Source organism: Myotis myotis, unplaced genomic scaffold, assembly GCF_014108235.1.
Source record: "Myotis myotis isolate mMyoMyo1 unplaced genomic scaffold, mMyoMyo1.p scaffold_m19_p_9, whole genome shotgun sequence".
Taxonomy (NCBI): Eukaryota; Metazoa; Chordata; class Mammalia; order Chiroptera; family Vespertilionidae; genus Myotis; species Myotis myotis.
The window spans coordinates 88,161,985-88,177,911 of record NW_023416401.1 but is presented as its reverse complement, the minus strand read 5'-3'; the positions used below and the strand labels follow the sequence as shown (position 1 = coordinate 88,177,911).

General features: G+C 45.0%; 1 protein-coding gene across 1 annotated transcript; it reads left to right on the top strand.

Annotated features, from left to right (window-relative positions):
- Positions 1–2,334: 2,334 nt before the first annotated feature.
- Positions 2,335–2,823, top strand: LOC118662656 (general transcription factor II-I repeat domain-containing protein 2A-like; the record flags this gene model as incomplete). Its single annotated transcript, XM_036321287.1, has 1 exon — positions 2,335–2,823. A coding segment is annotated over exon 1 (459 nt), but the record flags the coding sequence as incomplete, so codon positions are not given.
- Positions 2,824–15,927: the final 13,104 nt, after the last annotated feature.

Sequence of the window (15,927 nt, the reverse complement as noted above, 5' to 3'; positions counted from 1 at the left end):
TGGGAAATCCTGGGTCAAATGCTTAGTCAGCCACCACAAGCTGTATCTTGTGTCTGAGTTCCCAACAAACAAAGATGTCATTTTCTTTTCATGCTCTCCTGCCCTCTCCGGCCAGCACATCATTTCCAAATACAGGGGCCTCGAAAAACAATCCTGTGCAGAACTTGAAATTTAAATCCCATTTTCAAAACTTGTGCGGTCAAGACACAGGTCAGATGGCCCCAAGAGCTTACCAGCAACGGGGATCTGGCCTGCCCGCCCCTGCCCCAAGGCTCCACGCTCACAACTTCCAACCACGCAGGGGGAAGTGAGCCAGACCCAGACTGTCTGGTCCCGGAGCCATTAGGAACATGTGGTTATTGAGCACGTGGAATGTGCATAGTGCAGCTGGGGAACTGAATTTATTTTATTTAATTTTAAGACACTTTAACATTAGAACTGAATTGTAAAATATTTCTCAGTAAGACTTCATTGTTTGGTTGAACTACTGTGTTAGTTCCCTGTTGCTGCCATGATAAATTACCAGAAACCTTTCAGCTTCAGACAATCCAACCTTTTTATCTCAGAGCTCTGGAAGTCAGAAGTCTGACATGTCGCTGGGCGAACATCACGGTGTCGGCTGAGCTGGGGTCCTCCGCGAGTCCGGGGGAGAATCCCTTTCCCTGCCTTTTCCAGCTTCCAGAGGGGCCCCCATTCCTGGCTCCGTCTTCCCTGTCTTCCAAGGAGGTGATGTTGGATGCCTCCAGCTGTTCTTCCATTTTCATAGCTCCCTCTGACCACAGCCGGAAAGGATCCTCCCCTTTTATGGACGGTTATGACTTCACGGGGTCCACCCTAGAGTCATCTCATTTCAAGGTCAGCTGATTAGTAACCTTTATTGGATCTGCAACCTTAGTTCCCGTTTGCCATGCAAGGTGACATACTGATAGGGTCCAGGGATTCGAACGTGAACATATTGGGGGCACCATTATTCTGGCTGCCACGCCGCATCCTTCCCATCCCACCAGATATTATTGCTGTAAAGTTGTGCATGTGTTGGACAGGTGTATTCCTGCTACTATTACTCATAAACACATCACCCATCTCGTGGGTATCAATGGGTTGATCCAGTAAGGATGACTATACTTCTATGCACTAATGCAGTGGTCGGCAAACCGCGGCTCTCGAGCCACATGCGGCTCTTTGGTCCCTTGAGTGTGGCTCTTCCACAAAATACCACGTGCGGGCGCACACGTACAGTGCGATTGAAACTTCGTGGCCCATGCGCAGAAGTCGATTTTCGGCCTGGGCGAGTCTATTTTGAAGAAGTGGCGTTAGAAGAAGTGGGGGGTGTCGGGCGAAGGGAGATGCGGCACAGGAGGCTGCAGGATACGCAGTGCAGGGGAGGCACGCGCGATTCATGCACGAGTTGAGTGAGCCAGTCAGTCAGCAGTCTCAGGTGCAGTGGTTAGTGCTAGTCGCGTCCACAAATCGTGTGCGGGTGACAAAAGTACCTACTCGAAGCATAAAGTTACCTGTATGTTTCCAACCAGCTGCAAATCCTACAGGTATTTTTGTCATCAATTTAAGAATTGTAATTCTTTTGTGTTGGTGGCTTTATTATTATAAAATGAAACATTTTTTTAGGTGCCCTGTTTGACATGGCTACAAAGAAGAAGCAAAGAAAAACGGAAGACGAAAACTGTGAATTTAAAGTTGAATGGACCGAGACTTTCGCGTTTATTCAAAACTTAAATGGCCTTCCGACCTGTCTTATTTGTCAGGAAAAATTGGTGCATAACAAGAAATCAAATTTGGAGAGACACTTTACAACTAAACACATGTCATTTAGTACTAAATATCCTGTCGGTGATGCAAGGAAGAAAGCAGTTGAGGAACTTCAGAAGAGTCAAGAAAAATCAAGTTCTGTATTTAATTACTGAATGCAATCTTCCAACAATGTTAATATTGCAAGTTTTGTGGTTAGTCAAGAGATTGCTAAGAGAGGAAAACCATATACAGATTGCGAATACATAAAAAGTTGTTTTATAGCTGAAACCGGTTTGGCTCAGTGGATAGAGCGTCGGCCTGCGGACTGAAAGGTCCCAGGTTCGATTCCGGTCAAGGGCATGTACCTGGGTTGCAGGCATATCCCCAGTGGGAGATGTGCAGGAGGCAGCTGATCGATGTTTCTCTCTCATCGATGTTTCTAACTCTCTATCTCTCTCCCTTCCTCTCTGTAAAATATCAATAAAATATATTTTTTAAAAAAAGTTGTTTTATAAATGCATCTAAAGAGCTAATTCGGGATTTTAAGAACATAGCTGATATTCTTAAAAAAATTAGAAATTGTCTGCTAAAACAGTGAAAGATAGAACAGTCAAAATGTCTTCGAATATAACCAACCAACAAGTCGAAGATCTTAAATTGGTTTCATCTTTATCAATAGCAGTTGACGAGTCTTGTGACATAAATGACACAGCACAAGTTTCACTTTCTGTACAATTTATTTCATCTACAGGTCCTAAAGAAGAACTTTTAGGATTTTTGCCACTCAGAGGTCAAACACGTGGAGAGGATATAGCAAATGCTGTAATTGAGTGCATTGAGAAACATCATATTCCACTCGTTAAAATTGTCTCAATTTCAACAGACGGGTCGAAAAGTATGACGGGCGTAAGAAATGGGTTTGTTGCTATTTTGAAAGAAAAAATTAATCACGAGATACTTACCATTGCATCATTCATCAAGAAGCGCCTTTGTGCGCAGACATTTCCAGAAGAAATTTGTGAAGTTGTGGAATTGGTGATTAAGATTATCAACTCCATTATAGCTAAAGCTCTTAATCATCGCCAGTTTAAAGAATTTTTAGTTGAAATGGAGAGTGAGGACGCAGATCTGCTGCTGCATAACAAGGTACGCTGGTTTTCAAGAGGAAACGTTTTGAAACGTTTCGCTTCCTTATTAACAGAAATGAAAGCATTTCTCCCTGAGAAGGGTGTTCACTATCCAGAACTAACGAACGATCAGTGGATCCAAAAATTTTATTTCATGGTAGACGTTACGTCTCATCTAAATCAGCTAAATCATAAACTACAGGGGAAAGGAAACACACGTTTTTCGATGTTAGAAGAAGTTTTTCATTCGAAAACAAATTATCTCTTTTTGCTCAAGATTTTGAAAGAGAAACTTTGATTCACTTTCCAAGCCTGTTGAACATCGCCAAGAAAATAATTCTGATATTGACATTTGCTATTTCAAAACAACACTTTTAAATATGAGGGAAACTTTTTCAACAGGTTTCAGGAATTCAGAAACAGAAAAGTGACATTAGCCTTTGTTAAAAAACCTCTCAATGCTACTGTAACAGAATTAAATTTTTCTCCCTTTAATATTGACATTGGCAACTTTGAAATGCAATTGCTGGATTTAAAAAACAAAGAACTGTGGAGTTCGAAATTTGAAAGTCTTTGTGCTGATATAGAAATATTGGAGAAAAACAAATGTGAACTTAGTTCACAGCACAAGTGGTCTGCTTTGAAAGACCTGGAGAAGAAGATATGTTGATTTTTAACACCTGGAATAGTATTCCTGACTCATATAATCAACTGAAAAACTAGCATTTGCTGTTCTTTCCTTATTCGGGTCTACATATTTATGCGAACAATCATTTTCAAGCATGAACCTTATCAAGAGTAAATTGAGAAGTTGTCTTACTGATGAGAACCTGGAATCGTGCCTAAAATTAAAAACAACAGCATACAAACTGGACTTACCCAAACTTTCCAAGGAGATGCAAGGCCATTGTTCACATTAGTGTTTGTCAGTCATTATCATGATTTAATTTTATGGATATTATAAGGTAAATTGTAAGGAATTTAATTTTATCAATAAATAATAGCGTTTTTAAGTATGATATCAAGTTTTAGTCAATGTACCTATAGTTTAACTAAGACTTAAAACTTTAAGTAAAGTTTATTAAGTTAATTTTAGGGAACGTTGTGGAGTGAAAGAAGATGTAGTGTTGAGGATTGAGAAAGGTATGTTGAGATGGTTTGGACATATAGAGAGGATGAATGAAAGGAGATAGACGAAACAAGTATAGAAGACAAGTGTGGATGGGAGAGTTGGAAAGGGTCGACCTCAGCGAACGTACCTCAATCAGATTGAGGACGTTTTTAGCAAAGGCCAGCTTAGGAGTACCCTAATTAAGTTAATAACAATGTACCTACCTATATAGTTTAAGTTTAAAAAATTTGGCTCTCAAAAGAAATTTCAATCGTTGTACTGTTGATATTTGGCTCTGTTGACTAATGAGTTTGCCGACCACTGCACTAATGCAACACTATAATGTGCTTACTTGAATATTTTATACAGATGGTACATGTTACCAATTTAAATATTTATGTATTTAAACTGAAATCCTATTCTTTTAATATAATTAAATTATTTTTCTAGTTGAAAAAATAAATATAGACAAATTTAAAAATTTTAAATGGAGGAATTCTACTGTGCAAAATCAAGTAGATATGCAGAATCATAAAGAAAACCAACAACATCATCATTTTCAGGGTGAGTGGCAGTTACAATCAGCAGGAAAAGAACAAACAGTGTTTTTGTATGTTGGGTAAAAGATAATAAAATGAATAGTAACTGACACTTCTATCAAATACATAATGAATTTGATAAGAAATAGTCTCTCAATGGTTGAAAAAGCAAATAAGACAATTAGAATCAGAATTAAATGTCCAATAAAATCTTTAAAATGATTTTACTAGGATCTGCACTTGTAACTGTGACCAGCTATAAAAAGACTTGAATTATTGCACAGAAAAAGAATAGCATTTCTAGATTTTTAAAAATTATTATGTCAGTTACAGAACTTTTGTTAGAATGTGAGGAAAACACTAAAAAAAATTTTTCAAAAAGTATAAAATTTTCAATTAAACCAGCATAGAATTGGATGTAGAATTCAGAACCCCTTTTTTAAACATCAATGATTAGAAGTCCTAGCTAATGCAATAAGACAAGAAAATTAAATAAAAGGTATACAGATTGGAAAAGAAGAAAAACCCCATCTTTTTCACAAATGACATGATTGCCTATGTAGAAAATCTGAAAGAATTGATTAAAAACTCTTGGAATTAATAGTGATTATAGCAAGATTGCTGGACACAAGATCAATACACAAAAGTTGATCCTTTCCCATCTACCAGCAATAAACAAGTGGAATTTAACATTAAAACACAATACAATTTATATTTGGACCCTCAAAGGGAAATACTTAGGTATAAATTTAACAAAATAGGTACAAGATCTATACGAAGAAAACTACAAAACTCTGATAAAAAATTAAATGGGAGATATTGCATGTTGATGGTTAGGAAAACTCAGTATCAGTTCTTGCCAACCTGATCCATAGATTCAACGCAATCCAAATCAAGATACCAGCAAGTTATTTTATGGATATTGAAAAATTGGTTCTAAAGTTTATATGGAGAGGCAAAAGACCCAGAGTAGCCAACACAATAATGAAGGAGAAGAACAAAGTTGAAGGACTGACACTACCTGACTTTAAGACCCACTATAAAGTTACAGTAATTAAGGCAGTGTGGTATTGGTGAAAGAACAGACAAATGGATCAGAATAGAGAGCCCAGGAATAGACTTTCCATAAATATAGTCAGCTGATCTTTGACAAAACAGCTAAAGCAATACTACAGAGCAAAAATAAGCTCTTCTACAAATGGCACTGGAACAACTAGACATCCACATGCAAAAAAAAAAAAAAAAAAAATCTACACACAGACCATATACCTGTTACAAAACTTAACTCAAATTGGGTCATAGACCTAAACATAAATGAAAAACTATAGATCTCTTAGAACATAACATTGGAGAAAACCGAAGTGGCCTTGAGTGAGGCGATGACTTTTTAGAGACAACACCAAAGGCACAATCCATAAAAGGAAAAATCAATCGGCTGGACAGCATTACAATAAAAAACTTCTGCTCTGCAGAAGACGAACTGCACTGTGCACTGACGAACCTGGGCTTCTTGTTCAAGAGGAAGTCTGACCAGCAGGTCTGAGCACCACGCTGATAGCTGCAAAGATGTAGAAGTATCACCATCATCATCATCATCATCATTATTACTTTGGTTGTTATTTTTTGCTTGTTTCACCTTAAAAAAAAACCTGTTTTTCAAAAAATGAGTGAATGCTGAGTCACAAGTGCAGAACATGCATGGAGATGGGTGCATGTCTGTCAGGATTAAGCCAGGGCACCTCTGGGAGAAGGCCGACCTTCACCTTGGTGTTGAAATCCAATCCTAGAGTCACTAGGCTGGCCCGCCGACTGGGGTCCCTGTGAGGAAGCCAAGAAGACAGCTTTGCCAACAGTTGGTGCTGGGTTCGAGTGTGATTCTGCCACCTACCTGAGCGGCCTTAAGCAAGTCTTTTAAGCTCTCCGAACCTCAGTTTCCTCCTCTGAAACACGGGATAATAACAGTACTTTCCTCCTCGGGTTCTTTGAGGACTGACGCATACAAAACACATTATGACATTATTATTTCTATTGTTATTCTAACTTCGAGACCAACCTGACTACTTAAAGCATATTTTCAGCAGGAAACTCAGTTTAATCATATTCTTTGTACTAACGGCCTGGCTATAAACCAACTGCTCTTTTCAATGTCCTTGGCCTGGGCAGAGTTTCCTCTGAGTCAGTCTGTAAACCAACTGCATCCTAATTAATTCTCGTTATCCAGTCACTCAGAGCAGGTTGGGTCAGGGACAGCCACTTGCCCTACCACCAACCCCCTACCACCACCGCATCCCCACACATGTCTGGTCCTTCTGTCATTGCCAGAATGCTAGCTGGTTACGTGGTCACCCAGAATGGGACTACATTTCCCAGAAGACTTTGCAGCCGGGAGTGGGCATGTGACCATGTGTTAGCCAATGGGCATGAGAAGAATATGGACAAGTTCCTGGTTATGTCCTGGGAGGTGGACCAAATCAAGTCTTCTGGTTGAGGAAGCCAGTGTGAAAAGGCTACACACTGTATGATTCTAACTATAAAACATTCAGGAAAAGGCAAAACTATAGAGATAGCAAAAAGATCAGTGGTTGCCAGAGGTTCTTAGGGAGGGGATAGGGATTAATAGATGGAGTACAGAGACTTTTTTTTTAGGGTGGTGAAACTATTCTGTATGATACTGTCAAAGAGGATACATGTCATACATTTGTCAAAACCCAGATTTGTTGTATAGAACTATACAACATAACAGTAGACCCTAAACGATGAGCTTTAGTTAATAATATACCGATTGTGGCTCATCAGTTGTAACAAATGCGTCACACTAATCAGATAATCATAGGGAGGATGTGTGCAGGGAGGTGAGGGAAAGCACTCACTGTACTTTCTGTTCATTTTCCTGTTCAGTTTCTGTAAATCTAAAACTGCTCTAAAAACATAAGGTCTACTAACATTTTCAAAAAGTGAGTTGACTTATGTGAGGGGAAATAAATCCAGCATGGAATAGGAGGTGGTATAAGAGCACGGAAAACAGCACTGGGAGGCATGTTTGGGAAACATGATGTAAGAGGTATGCATTACAACTGGGGTCTCTGTTAATGTAGGACAATGGAGAAAAGCACTAAACACATTGAAAAAAACCAAAATATTTTATTAATAACTTGAGATCTATTGAAGCTGCATAGGCTACACCAGGTACAGCTGGTTATGAGGTTAAAAATAACTTGGGATGAAATAAGAGACAAAAAACATACTAAGACATCTCACGCATGGCCTCCACTGGCCGATGGAAAAGCTCAAGGGAGAGGAAGAAGGAAACAGAAATGTTACAAAGCCCCAGTCGCCTTAGGGGCTGTCAAAAGCATGAATTGGGTGATCAAAGTCTTTCAGCTTCTCGAGAATGGCTATAGCCACTGACCATGAGCTGGCTCCATGCTTCTGCTGGTAACGTGGACAGCAGCCTGGCCCAGGGGCGCCCATGACCCAGAAGGCCAAAGATTCCGTGCCTTCATTCAGTGGTGTCCGGATTGTGCTAGGTTATGAGTGAGACACAGCGATGAGCCAGGAGTTCATCTCCTACTAGGAGACCTAACCCGTTCACAGGGAGCTGCACAGAGGGCCAGGAGGCCTGCGGGCGAGCACTGGACACGGTAGAACAAAGCGGTCCAGGCTCTGGCGACAGAGCGCTGCTACGCTTAGAGTCTCCCTTTTCTCTTCTGCCAAATGGGCTTGATCTGCAACCAACCCCGTGAGGGGCACAGAGCAGGTGCTGGTCAGACGTACAGCGAGAGGGATTGGGGAGCCCTTCTCTTGGGTGTGGGGCAGCGGCACAGTGGCCTTGTTTAGAGCTGTGTCCTGCTTCCCAGCCCGTCGCCTGCCATCAAATCGGTACTTAGCAAACATTCGAGGAAGTTAGAAAGGAGAGAGGATGGAGGCCTCCTGCTTTCCGCTTGCAGCACCGGCCTGGCCCCCCGGAGCCTGTGCCTCTCTTACAGGGTGCAATGCCCAGGAGGCAGCCTTGTCTTCACCTTTGACTTATCCACGATGGAGCTGAAGAGGAGTGGTGGGGGCCCACCCCCGGGCGGGGGCCCCTTAGGAGGCCTGAGTCTTACCCCCGTCACTCAGCCTGGGATCTGCCTTGAAGGCTCAGGGACTTTCCTCCCACTTTGTTTCCAGTTGCAGACACCTGGCGGGGCGAGTCCCTGGGGAGTCTGGTCTGTGGGAGGCCAGCTCTCCAGGCTTTGCTCCCCTCCCTGACAGACCCTGATGCATTATTCAGGCCGGGTACCAATCGATGCCAGACGCCCATCCATCCTCCGCTGGTCCCCTGCCTGGGCCTCTGCCGTTTCGGAAGCAAGTGCTAAAATCTGGAGCGAGATCGTCTGCCTTTGTCTCGTCAAAGCATAAATACCTGGCACCGGTCACCGGGAGACGCCGCACCACTTGGCTGATTCTGTTATTTCCATTGTTCCTGTTGGCTGTAGTCACTCCCTCCACCTCAGATGGGAGGAAGGAACCGGGTGAGGATGTCTGCCCCTGGGACCGCTGTCCCGCCCGCCTGCGCCGGGGGAGGCTGACTGTGGGGCCATGTCAGCAGGCCCTCTTGAGCTCTGGCCTTCTCTCGGGCTTGGCGTTGGTCTGGCACTGTGTGCAGGCCTCGTTGGACTCAGCAGAGGGAACAGGAGAGTATGTCTGTGCACATCATCATTTAAAATCTCTGCCCCCCTTCCTGAGGGGGCGAGGACGCAGGCACTTCGGATGTGGGGCTGCTCCGTGCACATGGTGACTTCTTACCAACAGCAATGTGGGCCCCATGCCCACACCCAGTTACTGCCTGGAGTTCGCCTGGCTCCCGCACACGGCCTGCCCAGCTCTGCCCAGGCCCCTCAGGGCCGGCAAGTGCTTCGGGGGCAGCCGTGGTGCCCAGATGTGGGTGAAACACGGGCTGTGAGGCCAAGTACGGCTGTCCTTTCCCTCCTGTTACTGGGCAGCCTAACTGTCCATTCGATTGATCGTGTGGACTGGTTGGCCGGCAAGAGGGGCCAGCGTAAGTCACCTCTTGTTTCCATGTGTAACTTGGCCAACATTCCCCACAGTTTACAGCGCTGTTGTCACCTTCCCGTCAGCGATGCTTGTCCTTTTTCCAGGTGGAACAAAGTCCACTCTGTCCCTCCGGCTTAGAGCCAGTGACTCCTGCAGGCTGCTCCCCGCCCCCTGCCCTGCTTCACTGCTATCTCCCCCCGCAGCCCCCAGCCCTCCGGGAAGTCCCGTGGACCTGGGAAAGTAGATGACACCATGGCTTGGACCCTGAACTCCCAAACTCCAGCTCGGAGTCCTCTGGGCAGGCGGCCTCCCAGGCAGGAGCTCAGTGCTGAGCTGACCCGTGAGGCCTGGGGGCTGACACCCACTCTCCCTCGGTGGGTGGGGCACAGAACGGGCGGCCACGTCAGCCAGAGGCCACCACCAACAGCCGAGTGACGCCGGCAGCCCTCTGCACCCCGCCCTCCGCCGCACACTGCCCCACGCTGCTCCCCACAGGAAGGACTGTGGTTCCTTGTTGCCCAAACACTCCAGACCCCTCCCAGCCTCGAGTGGCCTTCCACCTCCCAGCAGCTGAGCGACCTTTACAAGGCAAATCTGATCAGATCAGCCCAGGTGTAAACACATCAGTCTTAGGGTAAAGACCAAACTCCTACTTCTGGCCACCACGCCCTGTGTGGTCCAGTCCTGCTGAATTTTGTTCCCCCATCTTCTCTCTGAGCCTGCCCCCCAGGGCCTGTGCCGGCCTCCCTGCTCTTGACAGCCCCCCAGCTCATCAGATTTCATCCCCACCAAGGCCCCTTCCAGACCTGCTCCCCAGACCTGCTCCCCCTCATGCTCCCCTGGGCTGGGGCAGCTCCCTGTAGTCAGAGATTCCAGCCTCCATTTTTAATGTATGTCCTCGATTCCTTTGTCAACATGTGTCTCCCCAACTGGACTGACGACAGGGCCCATCCTGCAACGCCAGGTCCTGCCAATTCACTACTTTATTTTGTAAAATTCTTTATTGTTGAAAGTTTTACATATGTCTCCTTTTGCCCCCCTTGACCTCTCCCCGCCTGCTCCTGCCCCCAGCACATGCTCCCACCCCCCTACTGTCTGTGTCCATTGGTCATGCTCATATGCAGCGTACAAGTCCTTTGGTTGATCTCTCCCCCTTACCCCCACCCTCCCCTGCCCTCCCTCTGAGGTTTGACAGTCTGTTTGATGCTTCTATGTCTCTGGATCTATTTTTGTTCATCAGTTTATGTTGTTCATTATATTCCACAAATGAGTGAGATCATGTGATATTTATCTTTCTCTGACTGGCTTATTTCACTTAGCATAATGCTCTCCAGGTTCATCCATGCTGTTGTGAATGGTAAGAGTTCCTTCTTTTTCACAGCAGCACAGTATTCCATTGTGTAGATCAAGCACGCCAAACTCAAAGGCTAACACAGCCAAATAAACAAGGTTTAAGTGTATGTGGACACAAAAAAACAAAAGCTTCAATTTTCATAGAAATGTAGGTTTATTTTGATAGAGACATGTTGAATACAAAGGGCTGAAATAAATGAGTAATCGTTAACATAAAATAATAGAACATTTTAATAAAAATTAATATTTTTTCTTGAACATTAACTTACCAGACACTGAATAACTGCACAAATTAATAAGGGTCACGCAAGTAAATCTATTTTTCTTGTTCTCCAAAAGTGAAATATTTCCTGTTGTGCACACCAAACAAGTCAGTGCAAGACTAATGCCGTGGCCATTGGCTGCTAAAATATTCGCTGCTGGTATTAGTGGAGAGAAATGGTGCGCCTGTGCGTAAGGCGAGTAAGGGAGATGAATGCAACACGATTATAGTCATCAGTCATTAGTGAATGTTGTAGTTTTTTATTAATAATTATGTATAACAGGATATTGTAAAAAATAAATTATGAAATTTTTATTAAAACATTTCTTACATACCGTTATATTGGCTGGGCTGCAAAAATATTTGTTGCAGGCTCCGCAGGCCATGAGTTTGACATGCTTGGTGTAGATATACCACAGTTTTTTAAGCCACTCATCTGCTGATGGGCACTTAGGCTGTTTTCAAATCTTAGCTATTGTAAATGGTGCTGCTATGAACATAGGGGTACATACATTCTTTCTGATTGGTGTTTCTGATTTCTTGGGATATAGTCCTAGAAGTGGGATCACTGGGTCAAATGGCAGATCCATTTTTAATATATTTTTTTAATTAAATCTTTATTGTTCAGATTATTACATTTGTTCCTCTTTTTTTTCCCCCCATAACTCCCCTCCTCCCAGTTCCCGCCCCACCCTCCGCCCTCACTCCCCACCCACTGTCCTCATCCATAGGTGCACAATATTTGTCCAGTCTCTTCCCACATCTCCCACACCCCTTTCCCCCCCAAGAATAGTCAGTCCATTCCCTTTCTATGTCCCTGATTCTATTATGATCACCAGGTTATTTATTCACTTGATTCTTAGATTCACTTGTTGATAGATGCATGTTTGTTGTTCATAATTTGTATCTTTACCTTTTTCTTCTTCTTCCTCTTCTTAAAGGATACCTTTCAGCATTTCATATAATCCTGGTTTGGTGGTGATGAACTCCTTTAGCTTTTCCTTATCTGTGAAGCTCTTTATCTGACCTTCAGTTCTGAATGATAGCTTTGCTGGATAAAGTAATCTTGGTTGTAGGTTCTTGGTATTCATCACTTTGAATATTTCTTGCCATTCCCTTCTGGCCTGCAAAGTTTCTGTTGAGAAATCAGCTGACAGTCGTATGGGTATTCCCTTGTAGGTAACTGAGTTTCTTTCTCTTGCTGCTTTTAAGATTCTCTCTTTATCTTTTGCTCTTGGCATTTTAATTATGATGTGTCTTGGTGTGGTCCTCTTTGGGTTCCTTTTGTTTGGGGTTCTCTGTGCTTCCTGGACCTGTAAGTCTATTTCTTTCACCAGGTGGGGGAAGTTTTCTGTCATTATTTCTTCAAATAGGTTTTCAATATCTTGCTCTCTCTCATCTTCTGGCACCCCCATAATTCGGATGTTGGTACCCTTGAAGCTGTCCCAAAGGCTCCTTACACTATCTTCGTATTTTTGGATTCTTTTTTCATTTTGCTTTTCTGGTTGGGTGTTTTTTGCTTCTTCGCATTTCAAATCTTTGCCTTGATCCTTGCGCTCCTCTGGTCTGCTGTTGGGAGTCTGTATAGTATTCGTTATTTCAGTACGTGTATGCTTAATTTCTAGTTGGTTCTTTATCATAACATCGAGGGTCTCATTAGATTTCTTGAGGATCTCACTACATTTATCGGCGGCTTCTAGACAGTTCTTAAGAGACCTTAAAAGTGTGGTTCTGAACTCAATATCCTCCATTGACAGTTTTGTCCTGTTTCATTGTCTCCGCATTTTTTATGCTTTCTTGGTGCACCCTCTAGTGGTCCTTGTGCGCAGTCTTGTTGTAGTTAAGCCTTGATTGTTGTCGGCAGTACCGGGGGTAATTTGACCTCCAGGCTAACTGGCTATGAGAGTCCACTGTGTCTGCAGTGGGAGAGCTTCTGTGCTGGATCTCTAGGGCGGTGCTAATCTAGTGTTTGCCTGAGGCTATTCGGCAAATGGCTCTGTGCAGGGCTTGGGCGGGGCGGGTCCCCGGGGATCTACAGGGCGGGCCGGAGTGAGCAGTTATGGCTGCTCTCAGTTCCGTCCCTAGGGGCTCTGCCTCACAGAGTCCCAGCAACCGCTGCAAACCTCGGAGAGAAAACTGCCTTCGAGTTCCGACGGAAGCCAGACAGTCCCGCTTCTCCTGTTTGAGTCTGGGTCCCTAGAGACTCGCCCGGATCTGGAGCTCAGAGGCTGAAACTCCCTCCCGATTGAAAACAACAACCGCGCCCTCCGCCGCCAGCCCGCTCAGCATGCACTCCGCACCTTAGTATTTCACTTCAGCACTGCGCCTCCTCTGAGTCTGGGTATGATATTCTCTTTCCTCCTAGTTGTAGAATTTCCACTCAGCCAGCCTTCCTGTGGTTCTGGATGATGTCCGTTCGGTCTTTTAGTTGTTTTTTGAAGTGGTTGTTTGAGGCAGCAATCTCCAGCTTTAACCTATGCCGCCATCTTGGTTTCTCCTCTACATTATTATTCTTAACCCATTCCCAGCAGCAGTGCACGAGGGTTCCTTTTTCTCCCCATCCTCCCCAGCACTTGTCGTTTGTTGAATGGTTTCCAATTAAGTACTTTAAAAGCTTAAAGGAATCCCACATCTGCATCGGTAATGCCACCTCGTTGAGACCTCTCCTTGTCACAGATGTTGGGAACGGACACCACAGCCACCATCACGATGACCACTGTCTATTGAGCACTTACTGTGATGCTCCTCACACGGATGCTGACATGGGATTTGGGGTCTGACATGTTTATTCGGGATCGACACTGGTCAGAGGAAGTCAGAGGTGGGGGACGCAGGGCTGGGCAGAGGGAGGAGTCCACACGGGCAATTGGTGCTCAGCGCAGCTGGCAGCGTTCCAGCAGGTGTGCTCGGCACAACGTCCCGCCTTGAGCCCGAGTAGCCTGTGCCTGAGGCCAGCTGCCTGGGAAAGGTGTGACCTCATGAAGGATGGTCCCATGGCGGGGCAGTCCTTCCTTGGAAGGGGACAGGGCACCTCTCCCTGCACACCAGGGGGCTTCTCTCTGCCTCCAACGGGCTGAGCAGAGGTTGAGAGTCCAGCCCGGGCACCCCTATTTCAGCTGAAGGCTGTGGGGCAGCCTCCTTCCGAGGGACTGTGTTTTCAGCTTCGCACAAGGCACCATATGCCCCCGCAGCTGCCTGGACAGCCCGGCGGAGAACTGAGCAAACCCTTCCAACCTGTCCTGATCCCCAAACACATGAGGCTGCCCTGGCCCAAAGAGTGGAACCAAGCGGTTTTGTGTCTTTAATTAGGGGCACCCCCACTTTTGTTTTCAAATCCATCAGCTGCTATACTCAGCCCCAACTCTACCTGGACAACAGGGCTGGCCCCCCTCACTTCCTCTCCCCCAGCAGCAGCCAGGGAGGAGCAGAGCAGAGCAGAGACGCCCAGACTTGGCTTTCATGTTATCTCTTCATTTTCCATTTGCATCACAAACGTCTCAGGACTTTTTTGCTTCCCAGGAGATTTCTGTGAGTAATATTGTCTTGGCCAGCCCGGCAGGGAGAGAGCGATTTTCCTAAGCCCAGACCCAAGTACATCTATGCATACTTCTCCCTCGTCCCCTTAAGCCCCCGACTAGAGATTTAAATGTGATACATGTCAACTTCATGTCTAGTTGCAAAGTGACTTTCATTCCAGACATGTTCCATAACACTTCACACCATCAAATAATAACATTTACAAAATTGCACAGTGGGGAAATTAAGAAGCCCTGGATCAAATTAGAAGTCATAGCATGAGCAGAGGATGGGTTGTAAAAACTACCAGGTTGAAAACTAATAATTGGGTGAGTTGCAAATTAGCTAGAAATAAATTTATCTTGCTAGCTAATTTCAAAATGTTTTCAATAGCCAATTAACTACTTTAAAAGCTTGAAGGATCCCACATCTGCTTCAGTAATGCCACCTCGTTAAGACCTCTCAACGTCCACAGATGTTGGGGGTGGACATCACATCAGCCACCATCACGATGACTGCTGTTTACTGAGCACTTACTATGCACCAAGCTCCTCACGTGTGCTCCATCCCTCAGACAACCCTATGGGATGTGGAGTGATGTTTGACTTCCGTTTCACAGACAAGGTCTCTGAGGCAGAGAGGTGCCACTTGCCCAAGGTCAGCACAGTTCAGGTCCACGGTCCACCCTCTGCTCACGATTTAATGCTTGCTTGAGCCCAGAAGAATCTGGAGTCCCAGTTCTGGTGGCCCGCCCTGGCTTGACATTGGTTCTGGACCCATAGGGGTTATGGACCAGAAGAGACCTGATGTGTTGTGGGTATGAGGACCTTGGTGGGTATGCGTTGCATTGTGGGTATGCGTTGTGGATTCAGGTTCAAGTTCTGCTATTTGCATGTGTGTGGTCCAGGGCCAGGAACGGGTCCCTTTCTGAGCCTCAGTTTCTCAACCTGGAATACAGAGCTGTTTTCACCTTCTGGGTTGTTAGTTATCCATGGGAAGGCTGCTGACACCGGCCTTTTTATTTTTACGGCTCTTCACATGTTGCTGAGTGCTTTTGAGTTCAGGGAATGACAGCTAGAGACGGACTAGAGCCGAAGCTCCAACACCCTCAACAGTGGTTTTCACAGAGGCTGCACCGACCGCTCGCGTTAATTAGGGAGATTGGGGGGCTTCTAAAGCACACAGGTTCCAGGGCCCACCCAGGCCTCCTGAATCCCAGCACTGGGGGAGGACCCA